Below are 17056 nucleotides of genomic sequence, written 5' to 3'. Positions count from 1 at the left end.
CTGAGTTTCTGGAGCTGTGCCCTAGAACTGATAGTTTACAGAAGCCCATTCCAGCCCCTGTGGCTCAGGTTACCCTCTCCTGCCTCCTGCCCTCCCCACTCATCAGGGCCTAAACCCTGCCCTGACACCCTTTGAAGAGACAAACACCACAGGGATGTGCAGCTGAACCAAAATCCTGGTGTTTAATCGATCATGTGACCAACTCAGGCACACACAGCAGGAAGCAGCTAGAACACATAGAGAGCTCTGCAGCCCAGACAGTCCCTGGCTCCCTTTCCTTACCAGAACACCAGGAACACAGCACCAGTGTCCCCACATGTCCCCTCAGCCACATCACACCCAACCAGGCAGCTCCGTGCACTGGGGGCAGGAAGAAATGACATTCCACTGCAAGGAGAGGGCCAGTGCCAAGTTACTCCCACCCACCACCCTTCCAACTGCAAAACATTTTTAAACAAAAACAAATAAATACACAGGACAAGCCCCGGTCCTGCAAGAAGAGAAAAAGAACAACCCAAGAGCCGAGTTTCAGAGGCAGCTCCACAGCAGCTTCTCCCCAGAACAAAGGCTCCCCCAGCACCTCACACGGTCGCTGGCAGCACGGCACCGTGGTCCTCATCCGTCTCTATCCCAACCTCCTCCTGCATGGCACCGAGCAGATCAGAACAGGCTCAGGCTCTGGCTCAGCAGCCACGGGCACAGCCCAACCTTGGTACTTACAAAGAATTGCTTCTTGCTCTTGGGATACCCCTCCAGGATGGCATCCAGCAGTTCAGTGGCCTGGCGGGACAGAGCACGTGAGGGCTGCGGGCAGCAGTCGCAGGGAGCCGTCCCTGCCCACCCACACCACAGCCCTACCATCCGCTTCCTCCGGCGCCACTCCCGGCGGTACAGCTGCTGCTCCCGGCACACCTGCCAACAGCACCGGGTCAGAGCCACCCTCGGGGCTGTCAGGAGCCCCGGGCAAGCCATGCCTGTAAGGGAAGTGCTGGATCCTGGATCCAGACTGGCCCCGGGTTCGGACACAGCAGCTGTTCACCTTCTCTTTTTCCTCTGGAGTCACGTGGTTAGTTGCAGATTTAATCCTCTCCAGTTTCTCCGTGTAACTGGCACAGTCCTTCCTCAGTGCCTCGATCTCCCTGGCAATCTCAGGGGTCGTCATGGAGCTAGTCAAGTCCTTCAGCTCTGGGAAGGTGGCACCGATCACCGGCCGGGCTGCCACCTGGCAGCAGGGCACAGCTGCCCGTGCCCTCGGGGATGCCGGGGTGGCTCAGGGCTGCCCGGCCAGGCACACTCACCCGCCTCCATGTGCCGGCAGCTCTGCTGCAGCGCTTGCAGCTCGGCGGAGCGCGTGGCAATTTCCCCGTCCAGCCCGCGGAGCTCCGCATCGCTGGCGGCCGGGAGCTGCTCCTGCGGGGAGCGGCGGGTCAGGGGTACGGGGCAAGCGGGGCCAGCGGGCGGCGGCGGCCGGGGCTCACCTGGTCAGCGAAGTAGATCTTCTGCTTCCCGTAGACCTTCTCGCGCACACGGCCCTGCTGCGCCAGCTGCTCCAGCGCCTTCACCACGGCCTGCGGGACGCGGCGTCAGCCGGGCCCGGGCCCGCCCCGCCCCAGCCCGGCCCGGCTCTGCTCACCGCCTTGCCCAGCCCGTGCTCCCGCTGCAGGTTCCCGAAGGCATCCTGGGCGCTGTACGGGCGGTTCTGCTCCCGCAGGTAGCGCAGCAGGACGGCGGTGGCGCCTCCTGAGGGACCAGCCCCGGTCACCGCGGCCTCCTGGGACCGCAGAGGCCGCCCGGTGCTCCCCCGCCACTCCCGCACTCACCGCCCGCCGCGGCCTCGCGCCCTTTGCTCATCCCGCGGTCCCGGGCCTCCAACCCCGCTCCCTTCCCGCTTGGCGCCGTTCACGCACTTCCGGCGCGCCGCCGGCTCCCCGCCAATGGCGGCGGCAGACCGGTTCCGGCCCGGCCCCGCGCACAGCCCGGGGCGGGAGCGGGGCGGGGCCCGGCCCGCGGGGGGGCTCGCCCTCAGGCAGGAACTCACCCACCGGAACCGGCGCTCCCGCCGCGGGGCGAGAAGCGCGGCACCCTCGGCCCCTGACCTCCGCACGGGGCTCGAGCCCGTATGGAATAACCCGTTACCGACCTTCCCTTCCCGGCTGACACCGCCCCCCGCCCCCGACCTCAGCCCCGGCACGGCCGACGCAGTCGAATAGGCAGAGTCAGACAAACAGCAGGCAGTAACGGGGTCCCTGACGAGGTACGTTCTTGGCTGCACAAACGTGATCAGAACCGGGTCTATGGCTTAGGAAAAGTAACGGGGGCGCTCGGTGGGCAGAGGGGGGCGGCTCTCCCTGGGGTCTGCTGGTTTGTTACAGGACCGCGGCAGGTGCGACCTCCTCAGTCACTGGTGGTCCGGGGCTGCTGTCCCTGCCCGGTTCCCACTGCTGGGCTCTGCCTGCACGAGGCTGGAGGCAGCAAGGGCCCAGGGGACAAACCACCGCCCTGTCAGCCCTGCTCCACCTCCTCCTTCCTCCAGGAAAAGTGCCAGGGGATGCGCAGCCCCGGCTCTGCCCACGGGAACGCACTGGAGCAGCACGGGGGTTTCTAGCAAAGTGTTAGTTGGCTCTTAACAAAGGCTGTTAGTTCAGAAAAGCAACACAAGAGCAGGGGCTACACGTGGATGTTCTTGCAGGTGGTCTGGTGGTCACAGCAGGTGTCTTATTGCCATTGAGCTCTTACAAAACAGCATCACGAGGAGCTGGAGCCAAGGGAGCAGCCAGTGCAAGGAAAACATTGTGGCTGCACAACATCCACAATGGAGCAAGGGGCTCGGTTCCACCTGGAGTTGGATATTGCTGAGAGAGAAGACTTGGATTTGTGCACATATTAGGAGGGGGGAACAGCTGTCTGAGACAGAACAGCATTGAGTCCCAGACACCATGTCTGAGGGGCTCCATCCTGTTCCCCTGGTTACACATCAGTGCCAGAACTCAGTGCACAATTGTTCCTGGCGATGCCGTCAGTCCCACTGGACTTGAGAGCTGCAGACAGTAGATTTATTGTCTCAGAGAAAGTTTGGAGCAGGCAGCATCCTGTCAGACAGTGCAGGGTGATTGTGGAGCTATCCCATCAACACCTCTTCCCTACAGATTGCCAGTGTCCTTGATTTTAAAATCCAAGCAAGGCTACAGAGTCACAAGTCACGGTGGTGTACCCAGCCAGGACTGGCTGTCACATCACTCAGACTCACAGGAGACGATTGAGAGAACTGTGCAAGACTTTTCCTTCTAGGATTCCCTCCATGATATGCAATAGAAAACCAGAGGGAAGCGACAGGATGGTCTACTGGCCCCGGGAGCCAGTGGGATCCAGCTGGTTCAGCTCAGACTGATCCAGCAGTTCAAAGTCATCCCCTTCGGCGTCAGTGTCCAAGTCCAAACTGGCCGCTCTGAGGTGAGTCTTTGCCCCTCTCTGGGGATTGGTGCTGCGTGAGGAGCCTGGCTGAGGGCCTCCTGACAGTGCCAGCTGGATCATGCCCCTGGTGACAAAGCCAGCAATGTTGTTGGTGAGATTCTGCACCGATGGCAGTGTGCCAAATTCCTCCTGCTCATATGGGAGCTGCAGATCCTCTGTCCCTTGTGAGCGGTAGGCCAGGCTCGGGATCCCAATGCTGGTGTCATCTTCATCATCTATGCCGGTTGCTTCTGGGTTTATGGAAGGGAAGTCAGGGAGATCCCTGGCAAAAGATTCTTCTGGGTCGCTGTGACCATCCAGGTCTGGAAGAGGAGAAAGTGCTTTAATTGCCAGTACTCACCAGCACCCACAGGCCAAGGCAGGAGCTGGGCCAGCACCTCCCCTGGACAGACTGTTGGGAGCTCACAGACCACACTGTCTTTGTCTCCCTCCCCTCATCCCAGCTGTTCAGATCCCATTGACTTCTCAGCTCACTCGCAAGGAATGCTGGTGCCAAAGCAGCCACCTGCCAGAGGGGAGCACCAGCACCCACAGCAGATTGGCAGAGCTGGATCTGCCTTTGCAGAGCTGCTGCCCTCACTCCACTCAAGCACCACAGGAATGGAGGAAGAAGCTTCAGTTCTGAACAAAACAGGCAGTTGGAGCTCATTTCCAGCAGCAAGGCCGACATCAAACAGCCAGACTTGAATGATGGGAGGTAACACATCCTCCCTCCAACCCATCACACTGGTGCCTGCTTGGCATTCCACACCTTCCAGAAGCTGTTTCCTCTCACCTTCTGATCCCTCTGTCAGGGGCGTCTGGCCCCTTGAAAGGTTAAACATCCCACTTTCAGTATAGGAAACCTCAGCATCTGAATGCTCCGAGTCAGAGATGGTCAGTTCCTTGGCAACCACGGAGTCATCCAGCTTTGAAATAGAAGATAAAATTGAAAACATCAGCACTAGAAAGGTTATCCCCATACCTCAAGACAAAACAGATGATGGAGTGGCCTCCAGATAAACCTGGCCTTTATGGGAGACTGGTACCTGAGGCTCATTTACATTTACTGCATAGTCTAGGAGACTGCAGCTGGCACAAGCAGCTCTGGACGTTCTTTAGTGGAACAGAATGGGAAAGACCTATCTGAAAGGACAGTGTCCTCATCTACTCTCCCATCACTCTCAGCTACACTGTGCAAACACGCAGCCAGATGCTGCATGTCCCCACAGTGTGGTTTGTTCTTTCCAGCTGAGCTCTTCCCTCTCCCAGAGGCTCTGTTACCTTGGGGCAGAATGCAGCCAGCTCCTCTTCACTGTCACTCCCATCGTCCGTGGCTTCCTGACCGAGGGCCCGGCCACGCACTGTTAGAAACCAGAACAAAGCTGTTACTGCTGCTGGGGAAAGGCTCTGTGCAGGACCAGAAAACCCCAAACTGCACATAACAGAGCAGAGCCAGCTCTGTTCCCCAGCAGAGCTATGATCATTTCTGACTGCGGCTGTAGCAGATTTTTTGCTGAAATGAACACATTTAGAACTCCCTCGCACAGAGCCTTTCCTCCTTTCTCCAGGATAGAGAACACACAGTTCTGGCAGCCAAGAACTGGAGCAGCTCAGTGCTGTGAAAAGCCCACAGCAGCTGCTTCCTAGGAGATGGCTGCAGAGGCGGAACTGCCTCTCTCTCTTCCTACGGCAGTTCCAAGTATTTGCCATGCCAGACATGCAGCCCCTACTGCCCACCAAGGCCAGAGCCTCTGTTCACAGCCCGTTTTGGGTATCAAAGATCAAGGTGTAAAAATCCTTGGGGCCACAAACGGCACAGAACTCACGTTGCCTCTCCCGCTGCCTCGCTACCATGTATCCCCGGACGCTGAAGTCCAGCCGCTGCAGCAGGGGCTCCAGGCGCAGGTACAGGCGCTGCCCCAGCCTGTGGTACACGGCCAGGGGCCACAGCAGGACAAAGAGCACTGCAGTGAGCAGGAATGAGGGTCAGAAGGTTGCTCAGGATGCTGCTTGGCAAACATTCTGCCCGTTTCGTGATGCAGCACAACACACAGAGCACGGCAGATCTGAGCACTGAGGGCACTGCTGTGGGAACAGGTGTCATCACCTCTGCCAATTTAACAAAATTGAGAGGCCAGCCTGTTAGTGCTCAGATCTATAGTTACTAAGCAAACATGTTCTCTCCAGACCAGACTTCGAGTCCTGGTCAAGAACCACCACATTCCTGGCAGAATGTGTTATTTTAAAGCCGTTCACACAAGCTTTCCTTCTGAGCCCCATTCTTTGGATATTTGGCAGCCACTCATCTCTTTTCACATGTAAGTCTTGGCACAGAGATTTACTTACACAGCAAGTACGAGAGCAAGAGCCCAGGGATATACCGGCCCAGGACAGCCAGGAAAGTGAACACTCCACACACTAGAAGACAAAACTGAAGACATGAGAGAGAGTCAGTTTCCAGGGTTAAGCAGTAGGTTCACTCACTTCTTGACCATCTCAGCCTCTGCAAATTCTGGGACAAGTCATTGTTCCAAAGAGGGTGAAGCCTTCACAGTGTCCAACCACCTGCTCCAGCATGGGCACAGACACAGGGGTATCTGCCCTCAGAGCCACAGGCAGCTGAGGCTTGCTCCTCAGGGCAAGAGGAGCTTCCCAAAGCAGGGACACAACAGCAAGGGAGAGGCTAAACTAGAGAGCTCTTCAAGGTGAAGAGGACAAGGACAGTATCACTGTGCTACAGGTTTCTCCTTCCATAAACTCAAAAAAAGAAGAAAGAAAAAGCTTGACACACTTTCTCAAACTGTTAAAACCCAGTGAGGAGACAAGTCTGACAGACACGTGAAAAGCCAGACACCTACAGAAGGAGCAGCCACGCTCTCACTTCAGTGGTGCAATCCACACACTGACATTCACTTTCTCCTCCCTCCTCCACAACCTGATTATTCTGCCTGTGCTTTCTATTCTTCCCCACCACCTAATAGGCACAGTGTTGTGGGAGACTTCCTGTGGCAACCTCCCATCCAGGAACGTGTTCAGCCAGTGCTGGATGCCAGCACAGGAGGATCCTCGTGGTCAGCAGAGGCTCCACACCAAACAGGTTATTTCTGAAGACTCTACATTCTTACCTTGCCAGGACTTTGCCTCTTGAAAACGAAGAGATTACTTAAGAAGTTGGTCCCAGTCACCCATCCTTCAGCCAAATGATGACAGAGCTCTGGCACTCCGAGCAGCCGAGGGTGGACGTATCCCCAGCTGCAGTGAAGGCAGAATTTGGGACACAGAGATTGCTGCATCAGCGTCAGAGTTGAAGACCTTTGTTACAAACACTTGTCTCAATGCTTCCTTCTGTTCCTGCCCAGCACAGAGCTCTAGAGACGAGGGTCACTTGCCCTCCAAGCAGTGCCCTGCCCAAAGCAGTTCATCTACAGCCCCTCTAGCAGCATCCCAGAGCTCCCACAGCAGCTGAGGAGCAGGAATTTCAGTCAGTGGCCTGGACCAGTTTCCATGCCGCTGGAGGGAGTGCACAGTGCAGACGCAATCAAGTGAATCAATTTACTTTTTCTGTGTTTATCTGGTCAACTGCAGCCTCCAAGTGTTCAGCATGAGGTCTAGAAGCAGCCTTGCACCTCACTTCACATACTCAGTTACTCTGGAGGCCTTGAACTGGTCAGTTTTGTTAGTGCTGCCTAACTGCTAGTCACGAGTACCTGAAGGTTAGAAAGAGCAATTCCTTTTGTGCTTGGGCCTCTTAAAAAAACAAAAATAATGAAGACAATTGTCCTTTGGCACCAGCTCAGGTGATTTAATCAGGAACTGACATCCAGCACAGCCTGGCAGTGGGGCAGGAAGGTGTGCCCAGAGAGGCAGGTGTGAGCAGTGAGGCAACACCTCAGCATTTCTCAACCCATTATTAATGCTGCAGTCAGATCATAACTATGCAGAAACAACTGCTGGAACAAGCCTGTTAAATATTCCCTATCAAGTCTCAGAAGACTTCATTAATTCCCACAGAAATGCTGTTTTCCTGCTATTGGAGGCCAATACAAGAGGAATTGCTCCGAAGGCAGCACCTCTAACTTCAGGGCACAGTGAACCAAGCAAGCATATCTGGGTGCCGGTATGAAGGCAAAGTATAATAAAATGGCTTGGGCAAGTCAAAAACTTCTCACGACCACCTGACTGCATCTGGGTCTCCATCTGCCCTCCATCAAGCAGCTCCCAGCTCCCTCCTCCCCCTCCTCCTCGCCCCAAGGAGCCAACGTTCCAAGCATGTGCAGGTAACAACACAGTATCACAGCAAAGTATCACAGCAGAGGAGTCAATTAGTTGCCTACCTCTCATTGTCTAATTCATCAGGTCTTGCCACTAAAATATTAAGAACAGACACTACATTAGTTGCAAGGAATTTGCCACGGGAGTGCTTAGCTCTTGGGATTTAAGTAAAGCTTTAATGAGCTGGGGAACACCTGGAAAAGACATTAACTGTAATTACAGGATGGAGACGCATCACTCCATAACAAATCTTGAGTGTGTACGTGTGACAGTACAGGACTACAAGAGTCTCCCTGTTGTTCCTCGGTGTTTGTTGGACACTACATGCTGCCCACTTCCCTCTCCCCCACTCCCTGCACACACCAGGGGAGCAGGAATAGCCTGCACACTGGAGGCATCAGGGATTTAAGTCTTTTGATACTTTCCCACCTGGGCTGGGACTTGAAAGAGATGTACCAGCCACTCTGAGAGATCAAATCAGAGGGATGAGGGAGCTGGGCAGACACTGTCTCCTAAGGAGGAGCCTGAGCCAAGCTTTGAAACCGAGGAAAACTTTAATGTCTTCCCAGGAACTAGAGAGAACACAGACTGAAGCACAAAGCTGGGAGCTGAACTTGCTGGTTAGTCAGGGAACCAGCCCTGGGAACATGCAGACCCTCACACTCCTCCAAACTAACCTGTCCATGCAAAGCCGAGGGACCTTGAGCTGCTCGGAATGGGGGTGGTCATCAGTGTATTAATGTCACAAAGGGGGGATACAACTGCTTTGGTTACTGAAAGCTGAAAACTAACTTCATTAACAGCTGTTCAGATGCCTCTTCTAAAGAAATCTCTGATAAACAGCAAGGCTGGGACGTGTCTTCTTCCTAAACTGGGTTGTTATGGATTCTGAGGAGGAATCCAGATGAGTTCCACATATGCTTCAATTTCTCACTCTGGTACTGAATGCTCAGAATATGAATCACTGTCTCAAACCTGCACTAGGTCACGTACACCCTGTGGTTCAGGATTACAAGACTAATACCAGTGTCACAAGCACAAAAAGAACTTATATTTACACAGGTTAGAATATTCCAGCTCCAGGAAGTTCATGCCTGCAGTACTCTTACCGGCTTTTAGACCCTTACAGCAAAAGGCCCAGGTTTTAACAATGTAACTGCAGGCAGTGCAGAGCCTGTACTTGTGGGGCTGGAAACAGGGCTTGATTTGCTGCTATGAGCTCAAAATGCAACTTACCACCAATTTCTGGCCAGATTTTGTGCTTCCACTGGTCTAGACACACTACTACTATGAGGGTAAGTGCAGTCAGGAACAGCAAACGAAGGGAAGTCAGAGCAAAGAACCTGTGGGGAAGAGACCAATGAGTTGGTACTGGCCAGATCTTTGTGAGACACACAGGGGTAACACAAACCAACCTAAAACCAGTCACTCAGGGGGAAAACTCAGCACCTGGTATTCAGTCACGACGCAGTGTGCCCTGGGGACAGCTGCTGGGTGACCCTGGTTTGCTCGTGTCAGTTCTCCCGGGACAGCCCTGCTGCACAGCTCCTGTCCCGGCAAGCTGCCCTCCCTCCACTGCCACAGAGCAGGCTGAGTTTTCCCGGCGAGTTTGATGCTCTCACGTAGAAGGAGAGCACGGGGACGTGGCTACAGCAGACCCAGCGCTCCCAGGTCCCTCCCGTCCGAAACGGGACACGCACCAAACCCGCGGTCCCTTACGGACCGTTCACCCCGGGGGCAGCTCCCCCAAGCCCACCGACCCCCGCAGCCTCGGCGATGGGGGCTCGGCGGGGCCGCCGAGCCGCCCGCCCTGCGCGGCCCGGTCCCGGTCCCGGCCCCGGTCCCGGTCTCAGCCCCTCCGCTCACCAGAACAGGCCGTGCACCGCCACCCAGCACAGCGCGCTGCGGCCCGGCCGCTCCCACACCAGCGCGGCCTGCACGGCACCCAGCAGTGGCTCGTAGGGCCCGAGGCGGCAGCGCAGCGCCGCGCTCACCGCCTGCACCCGCCGCTGCCGCTCGCCGGGCCCGGGCCCGGGCCCCGACGCCGCTGCCGCCGCCGCCATCGCTCCCTCACGGCGTCAACATCCGCCCGCCCGCCGCGCGCGCGCGCCCGCCGTAGGCATGGCGGCCCCCAGCCGCCGACTGCATCCCGACTCTGTGCGCCGCCATCTTGGCGCAGGCGCGGTGTGCACCTCGTGGCGGGACGCACGCGCGTTGCCAGGGCGCCGCCACGGGCGGAGGTGAGCGGCGCTGCCCCGGAAGTGAGCGGTGTGCACGCGCACTGCCGTTGGCGCCGGCGGGAGACGCGGCGGTACCGGAGTCGGGCGGGGCGCGGAGCGGAGCGGAGCCTCGGCCGCGATGCCGCGGGAGATCATCACCCTGCAGCTGGGCCAGTGCGGCAACCAGAGTGAGCGCGCCACGGCCGTGGCGGGCCCGGGGGAGCGCGCACCGGGTGGGGTCGGGATGCTGTGGGGAGGCCAGTTAGCGGGGCCTGGCGGGACGGGGCGGGGCTTCAAGCGAGTGGGGCGGGGCCCGCCGACCGGGGCGCTCCGGGCCCTGCCCCTGCCCCGGCCCCGGTCCCGGTCCTGCTGCCCGGCCGGTCTGACCGCGCCTCCCCGCAGTCGGGTTCGAGTTCTGGAAGCAGCTCTGCGCCGAGCACGGCATCAGCCCCGAGGGCATCGTGGAAGAGTTCGCCACCGAGGGCACCGACCGCAAGGACGTCTTTTTTTACCAGGTACCGGCGGCCCCAGGCCGTGGAGCGGGGCACACCGAGCGAAGTGTGCCGCCCTGGTCCCTGCGGGGCTCCGTGCCCGGGCAGGTGCAGCTGGGCCGTCTGTGCCCATGCGACGCACTCCTCAACCCCTGCGGGCACAGGGACGGCTGGGCGGGCCCTGACCGTGCAGGTGGGAGCGGCGGCTCAGCCCAGGCTCCTGCTTATAGCCCGCTCCGGGCTCCCGCCTGCGCTCCCGGTCTGTTTGTGGAGCGCTGTGGAGGCGGAGCAGAGGCACGAGGCTGTGCCTGCCATAGATAGTGTCTTATGTAAGCACGAAGAGTCCCCCCCTCCCGCGCTGGCAGTGCTCTGGGGCACAGAGACGCTGCATTGAGGACGGGCTGCCAGGACCAGTCTCTCTCCCTCCCTCCTCCCTGTCGCCGTGTGGGGCTCACCTGCAGCCAGGGGGTAGCTGAGGCTCTGGCAGCGGAAGTGGCACCGAGCTGCAGCAGCATCAAGATCCTCTTGCTCCCGTTGTAGGCAGATGATGAGCACTACATCCCCCGGGCTGTGCTGCTGGACCTGGAGCCCCGCGTCATCCACTCCATCCTCAACTCTCCTTATGCCAATCTTTACAACCCAGAAAACATCTACCTGTCCGAACACGGAGGGGGAGCTGGGAACAACTGGGCCAGTGGCTTCTCGCAGGTACCAGCTCTAGTGCTGCTGGGTGAGACACGGGGCAGCTCTTCAGCCCTGGGCCTTTGTCCTGGCTCCCTCATGTCAGCTCAGTCCCAGTTTTTGAAGAGCATCTCATCACTGTCAGGGACTGATGTCCCTGGGACTATGTCCCTGTGGCACCCTGGGCACAGGACCACACTGCCAGTCTGACTGGACTTCACACCGAGCTTGAGCAGCTCTTCTCCGTGTTCTGCGGGAAAGGAACAAAACCAGTCCTCATCTCTCTTGCAGGGAGAGAAGATCCATGAAGATATTTTTGACATAATAGACAGAGAGGCTGATGGGAGTGACAGTTTGGAAGTAAGTAAACAAGGGATTTGGATCTGGTGGCCCTGCCTGGTGTTTTCCCGGCAAGGTTGCTCTTTGTAAGGTTGAGCTCAGCACTCTAGTGGGCACAGACATGCTCAGTGAGCTTCTGGGACTGAGCACAGAACATGTAGAGAGAGGATCTAGGGACTGGAGATCTGTCCATCCCCATTCCACCTGCCAGCCTGCCCCAGTTCTTTCACTGTTTGCTCGTGGGGCGTTTTTCTTTACACTGTCCACCTGAACCTGTACCCTGTGTACAGACAGGGCTTCCAGGTGTTCATGTCAGGCTGTGACCTGGCAGCAGGGGAAGGGAGAACATCACCTAAACAAACTGGCAGGAGATTCAAGTGCCTGTTGTGGGAACTGAGCAGGTGGGAGCTGCACTGGAGTCAGGCAGTGGTAGCTTGGCCTCAGTCATTCTAGAAGGAGAGAGGGGTATGAAGGACCCAGGAAAGGGCTGAGAACATGCAGTTCCATTTCCTGTGATGGACTGAGCCCTGGAAGTGACATTGGAGTTATTCCAATCCTGCTGTGGGTGGGAGGAATCCTGAAAGCTCCCGAGCAGCTGTTGCACTTTGTGGGGTGGGCAGAGATGTAGATCCCACTGTGTAGGCAGAAGTGGCCTGAGGAGCTGAGGCTGCTCCTGGGGTCTGGAGGAGCTGGGATCGGTCTCTGCTGCATCCATGCTCCCAGCTGCCACGAGGAGCTCTGGCCCTGTCTGGCAGGTCTCTGCTGGAGATTGTGGGGGTGACACATTGTCTGCCTGCTCTGGAGCTGAGCTTCACCTTCTGCTTCCTGCCAGGGGTTTGTGCTTTGCCATTCCATCGCTGGTGGAACAGGCTCTGGGCTGGGCTCGTACCTCCTGGAGAGACTGAATGACAGGTGAGCACAGCCCTGTCCCCTTCCCACACCGCAGTGCCTGGCCCAGCCTGGGCAGCCTGCCTGGAGCGGGAGCAGGAGAGCGCTGACTCAGAGCCACCACCCCCACCCAAACACTGCCTTGTGCAATCCCTGGCATGCTGCCTGCAGCAGGCTGGCTCCTGATACGCCTGGGGACTTCAGAGGCTCTGAAACTGGACTCCTTCTGTCCAAGCTCTGCCTTCCCTCAGCCATCCTTATCAGGCAGCTGCCTGCGGACACCCTGTCGGTGCAGGGGAGGGTGGGAGGCTCTGGCTGAAGGCTTCGAGCTGCCATCCTGGCCTGTTTCAGCTTGCATCCTCTTGAAAAGACTTGTGAGCAGCTGCTTAATCAGCCTGTGGATGGCTCAGCCTCCCTGTAGCTCCTCTGGCAGCCGGCTCCTGTGCTGCTGGGGTAGGCATTGCTGGGACACATTCTCTCCCTCCCTGGGAGCCACTCTGGCTGCAGCTTTGGTGACTCACCCTGTCCTGAACCCTGGAGACTGCTAAGGCAGCTTGTGGGAGGGGAGAGTGCAGCTTGATGGTGTTAACCCTGGAGATGCTGCACTTCTCACTAGGTATCCCAAGAAGCTGGTGGAGACCTACTCAGTGTTCCCAAACCAGGATGAGATGAGCGATGTTGTAGTCCAGCCGTACAACTCTCTGCTGACACTGAAGAGGCTGACCCAGAATGCTGACTGTGTGGTAAGAGGTCCATGGTGCAGCCAGCCCTGAGGAGATGGCCCTGTCCCCACAGCTCAGAACTGCAGCCCATCCTGGGGTGCAGCCCACCAGGTACCTGCAAGCCCCCAGTGCAGCATGAGCCCCAAACAGAAGGGCCAAGCAGATGCGGCCTCAGGGACCCTCACTGGTGCTAACCCCTGCAGAGCTGCCTGGCATTTCTGCCTTGGATCCAGCAGATCTTCCCAAGGCAGTGAGGACTGGCTGTGCTTCCTCTGTGTAGCTGTGCTGCAGCCCCTTCCTGAATGCAACACCTGTGTCATTTGCAGCACCCACAACATCCCCAGCCAAGCAGCACCTTCAGCCTGCCATCAGGTCTGGCTGAGACACTGCACATCCTCCCAGCTGGTCCTTGCATGTGGCAGCGGAGGAGCAGTTGCACTGGAGCTGCTGGAACTGACACTGCTGCAGGGGCAGAGCTCTTTGAGAGCATGGGGAGCACAGCCAGGAGGGAGGGAAGAGGTTCCATTGACGGTGTCAGTTACGTGCCACAGATGAGTCAGCCTGTGGTTTTAAGTGTCTGCCACTTGTGCAGAGGGCTCCACTCAGGCCCTGTGCTGGACCACCAGTGCCCTGGGACACATGGTCAGGACTGCCCTTCCTTGGCTGCCTCAGGGACCCTTCATGGAGCCAGGTTTCTCTTGCAGGTGGTTCTGGACAACACAGCCTTGAATCGGATCGCAACAGACCGGCTGCACATTCAGAACCCGTCATTCTCGCAGATCAACCAGCTGGTGAGAAGGACTTTTCCCTCAGGAGAAGCTACCATTGGGTTTCCCTGCTGTGTTCGGCTTAGTCTGAACTTGCTTCATGGGCTGGGCTCAGGGGGGGGCAGTTGGAGCTGTGAGTGAGGCTCCTGTGCCCTTCCAGGTGCCCCAGCTTCCCTTGGCACGTCTGCATGAGGCTCTGCGACCCTCTGCTGACCCTGTGCTCTCCCCTAGGTCTCCACCATCATGTCTGCCAGCACCACCACACTCAGGTATCCCGGGTACATGAACAACGACCTCATCGGGCTGATCGCCTCGCTGATCCCCACGCCCCGCCTGCACTTCCTCATGACGGGGTACACGCCACTCACCACCGACCAGTCGGTAAGGCAGCCCCAGGCTCTCCTTCCCGTCCCCAAGGGCAGAGAAGCTGCCACACTCACCTTGCAGCCTCTGTCAGCCCTGTCTGGTCTCGGTGTGAGCTGTCACTGCACGTCCCAAATCCCTCACACCACGTGGCTGCTGCATGTGCAGTGAATCAGACATGAGCAGGCAGTTGTGCTTGTGCCAGATGCTACCTGCTGCATATATCAGGACAGATGTCGAGAGCATCGTGGTCAGGACTGGCATAAGCCACCCTTAGCAGTGATGACAGCAAGGCCAGGAGAGTCGTGCTGCCAGTCCTGCCACCCCCATGAGCCATTGGCTTCTGCAATTTGGGTCCAAATACTAATGCTCAGTGTCACTGGTGGTGGGCTACAGGTGTCAGCCCCTTCCTGAAGCTCAGTCTGTGTCTGAGAGTGTATTTGCCACCCCTCTGCACTTCAAGTGCTGCTTCTTGTGTTTGGTTTGTCCCTAACCAGTGCCCCCCAGCCCCTTGGTGCCAGCAGGGCAGTTCTATTTTGGGAGGTGCTCACCTGCACTGGCCCACTGCGGTCCGGAAGGAACTAACAGCTGCTCTTCTCCTCTCCCTGTGTGCATTTCCTCAGGATGTTTCTCAGAGAAGCAAATCTGAAAAACTGCTGGCTCTGAAAAGGGTATCAGTGTGTGATCTGTCCTCCGAGGGAGGAGTGTGAGCAAGGCTCAGCCAGTGGCTCAACCAGTGCAGGAGGGGGCTGCCACCTCACCCAGCTGTCCCTGCTGTGGGTAGTCTCGGTGTTGACCCTGGCTGTGGCACCCCCTGGCCAGTAATTGCTGGGCAAAGGCCCAACAGCACTCAGGGAGGGCACTGGCCAGGCTGCCCATGGCTCAGAGCTGGGCAAGGCAGGGAGGGCATGCAGTGGGGAACAACCTCTTTCCTGTTGAACCTCCACTGCTCCCTGCCTGGCAGTGGGACAGGACTCATGTTTGACAGCAACAACATAAAACAGGTCCCTGTCCCTCTGTTCTCAGCTGAGCTTCATGCCCAGCCCCTGCTGTGCTGCAGGGTGGGAGTCAGACAGCCCCCCATGCTGGAGCCTCCACTGACACTCTGTTTCTTGGCCTGGCTGTGCCTGTTGTGTGATGTTGGGATTTCCCTTTCTTGCATGTGGCTTTGCATGTGACTCCATCCCCAGGGTGAGGGCATTTCTGTCCAGCTGCCCCCTGCTCCTCTGTGTGTGTGTGTACCAGGCAGCAGGAGGGCAGGGAGCAGCACACCTACTCCCTCTGACCCCTCGCTGGCCTGTGCAGGTGGCCAGTGTGAGGAAGACCACAGTCCTGGACGTGATGAGAAGGTTGCTGCAGCCTAAAAACGTGATGGTGTCCACAGGGCGAGACAGGCAGACCAACCACTGCTACATTGCCATCCTCAACATCATCCAGGGGGAGGTGGATCCTACACAGGTGAGTTCCTGTGGCTGTTCAGGTACTGATGGCCATGGTGTGGCCCAGGGAAGAGCAGTCCTGGGGTGAGACTAGGCAGTGCCTGAGAGCTGGCTTCAGATTGCTCCTGTCTGGGCTTTGGCCTCATGGAAGGGCTGCAGTCATGCTGAAATCCACCTTCCCACAGCTGTGCCTCCCGTGAGGAGCAGCTCCTGGGTCTGCTGCAGCCAAGCTGTTTGTCCCTCACCCTGCTGCCCCCCTTGCTGTTCTCATCTCACCAGGTTCACAAGAGCCTGCAGCGGATCCGGGAGAGGAAGTTGGCCAACTTCATCCCCTGGGGCCCTGCCAGCATCCAGGTGGCTTTGTCCCGCAAGTCCCCTTACCTGCCGTCCGCTCACCGCGTCAGTGGCCTCATGATGGCAAACCACACCAACATCTCCTCGGTGAGTGCCTTCCCTGGCCACGCCGGGCCCTGCAGCCCCAGAGCTTGTGTCTCTTCAGTCTGGGCCTGTCACAAAGCCAGGGATGAGGGTGGGTGGCTCCCAGCAGGGCTCAGGTCTGGCACAGGGTCCTCCCATCAGTCCTGCTGGCCAAGTTCCTTCTCTTGGGAAGGGTCGCTGGGTGAGCTCTGGCCCCCCTGACCCTGCGCTGCTCTCCAGCTGTTTGAGCGGACGTGCCGGCAGTACGACAAACTGCGCAAGCGAGAGGCTTTCCTGGAGCAGTTCCGCAAGGAGGACATCTTCAAGGACAACTTCGATGAGCTGGACAACTCCCGGGAGATCGTGCAGCAGCTGATCGATGAGTATCATGCAGCCACACGCCCCGACTACATCTCCTGGGGCACGCAGGAACAGTGAGTGCCCCGCCAGGAGACAGGAAGGTCCCGTGGCCACCCCCACGCACGCCGGCGGGGCTCGTCTCTGCCGTGCCCACGTTTATCACCCCTCAGCGCTGCCTGGCGCGGCAGAGCCGCACACGCTGCGCTCCTCTGCGGAAGGCTCTCTGCGGGGAGCCTGCAGCTCCTCAGCGGGGGACAGCCCCCGCCCCACCGTGTGCCCTGGCCCAGGACAGGACTGGGGCAGCTGCGCGTTCTGCTGGGAGGGAACCTCTGCCTGTGGGAGCAACACTTGCTGGAAGGAGGAGGAGAGTGACCCTGGGGCTGGGAACAGGCCTGGCCCCCTGAGTTGGGTGCACACAACCCCCGTGGCCAAAGGCTCCGTGTGGCTGAGCTAGTCCTTGCCCTGGGCAGGAGCCTTGTTCCTCTTTGGCCTGATCAGGCCTGGGGCACGGGCTGTATCTATATTTTTGTAGGTTATTTTGCTTTAATAAAGGCTGTTCCTGCACTGATGCTGCCTGCATGACTCCAGATTGAACAGCCAGGCAGGGAAGCCGGATGCAGAGACTGGGGCTGGTGCTTGCCTTGT

The 17056-nt window shown here is 58.2% G+C and overlaps 3 protein-coding genes across 3 annotated transcripts; 1 reads left to right on the top strand and 2 right to left on the bottom strand.

Annotated features, from left to right (window-relative positions):
- Nucleotides 1-157: 157 nt before the first annotated feature.
- PSMC3IP (PSMC3 interacting protein) lies at nt 158-1946 on the bottom strand. The gene is made up of 8 exons (XM_066205289.1): nt 1821-1946; nt 1634-1740; nt 1479-1568; nt 1299-1410; nt 1040-1185; nt 859-912; nt 721-780; nt 158-641 (listed from the first exon to the last, which is right to left on the bottom strand). The coding sequence occupies exons 1-8, from the start codon at nt 1849-1851 to the stop codon at nt 582-584; spliced, it is 660 nt and encodes a 219-aa protein (XP_066061386.1). The 5' UTR covers nt 1852-1946; the 3' UTR covers nt 158-581.
- A 1085-nt stretch (nt 1947-3031) lies between these two features.
- RETREG3 (reticulophagy regulator family member 3) lies at nt 3032-9802 on the bottom strand. The gene is made up of 9 exons (XM_066205285.1): nt 9592-9802; nt 8962-9068; nt 7788-7818; nt 6579-6705; nt 5800-5884; nt 5280-5417; nt 4735-4814; nt 4247-4379; nt 3032-3773 (listed from the first exon to the last, which is right to left on the bottom strand). The coding sequence occupies exons 1-9, from the start codon at nt 9786-9788 to the stop codon at nt 3340-3342; spliced, it is 1332 nt and encodes a 443-aa protein (XP_066061382.1). The 5' UTR covers nt 9789-9802; the 3' UTR covers nt 3032-3339.
- A 197-nt stretch (nt 9803-9999) lies between these two features.
- On the top strand, nt 10000-16979 carry TUBG1 (tubulin gamma 1). Its single transcript, XM_066205203.1, has 11 exons — nt 10000-10132; nt 10347-10459; nt 10976-11143; nt 11408-11476; nt 12288-12367; nt 12960-13086; nt 13770-13856; nt 14064-14213; nt 15501-15653; nt 15914-16075; nt 16292-16979. The coding sequence occupies exons 1-11, from the start codon at nt 10084-10086 to the stop codon at nt 16487-16489; spliced, it is 1356 nt and encodes a 451-aa protein (XP_066061300.1). The 5' UTR covers nt 10000-10083; the 3' UTR covers nt 16490-16979.
- The last annotated feature ends 77 nt before the right edge of the window (nt 16980-17056 follow it).

This window comes from Chamaea fasciata, unplaced genomic scaffold (assembly GCF_029207755.1).
Source record: "Chamaea fasciata isolate MVZ Bird 193981 ecotype frontalis unplaced genomic scaffold, bChaFas1.0.hap1 SCAF_27, whole genome shotgun sequence".
Taxonomy (NCBI): domain Eukaryota; kingdom Metazoa; phylum Chordata; class Aves; order Passeriformes; family Sylviidae; genus Chamaea; species Chamaea fasciata.
This window is presented reverse-complemented; position numbering and strand designations above follow the sequence as displayed.

What these genes read in the sequence shown, in the direction of transcription:
- PSMC3IP (XM_066205289.1), bottom strand. Translation starts at nt 1,851, where the DNA reads ATGAGCAAAGGGCGCGAGGCCGCGGCGGGCG. An exon ending in CTGCCGGCACATGGAGGCGG is followed by an intron (nt 1,186 to 1,298) that starts GTGAGTGTGCCT and finishes CCACCTTCCCAG; the next exon opens with AGCTGAAGGACTTGACTAGC. An exon ending in CTCCAGAGGAAAAAGAGAAG is followed by an intron (nt 913 to 1,039) that starts GTGAACAGCTGC and finishes TGCTGTTGGCAG; the next exon opens with GTGTGCCGGGAGCAGCAGCT.
- RETREG3 (XM_066205285.1), bottom strand. Translation starts at nt 9,788, where the DNA reads ATGGCGGCGGCGGCAGCGGCGTCGGGGCCCGGGCCCGGGCCCGGCGAG. An exon ending in GAGGCAGCGGGAGAGGCAAC is followed by an intron (nt 4,815 to 5,279) that starts GTGAGTTCTGTG and finishes GGTTTCTAACAG; the next exon opens with TGCGTGGCCGGGCCCTCGGT. An exon ending in TGGCTGCATTCTGCCCCAAG is followed by an intron (nt 4,380 to 4,734) that starts GTAACAGAGCCT and finishes TCTATTTCAAAG; the next exon opens with CTGGATGACTCCGTGGTTGC.
- TUBG1 (XM_066205203.1), top strand. Translation starts at nt 10,084, where the DNA reads ATGCCGCGGGAGATCATCACCCTGCAGCTGGGCCAGTGCGGCAACCAG. An exon ending in ATGGGAGTGACAGTTTGGAA is followed by an intron (nt 11,477 to 12,287) that starts GTAAGTAAACAA and finishes GCTTCCTGCCAG; the next exon opens with GGGTTTGTGCTTTGCCATTC. An exon ending in CACTCACCACCGACCAGTCG is followed by an intron (nt 14,214 to 15,500) that starts GTAAGGCAGCCC and finishes TGGCCTGTGCAG; the next exon opens with GTGGCCAGTGTGAGGAAGAC.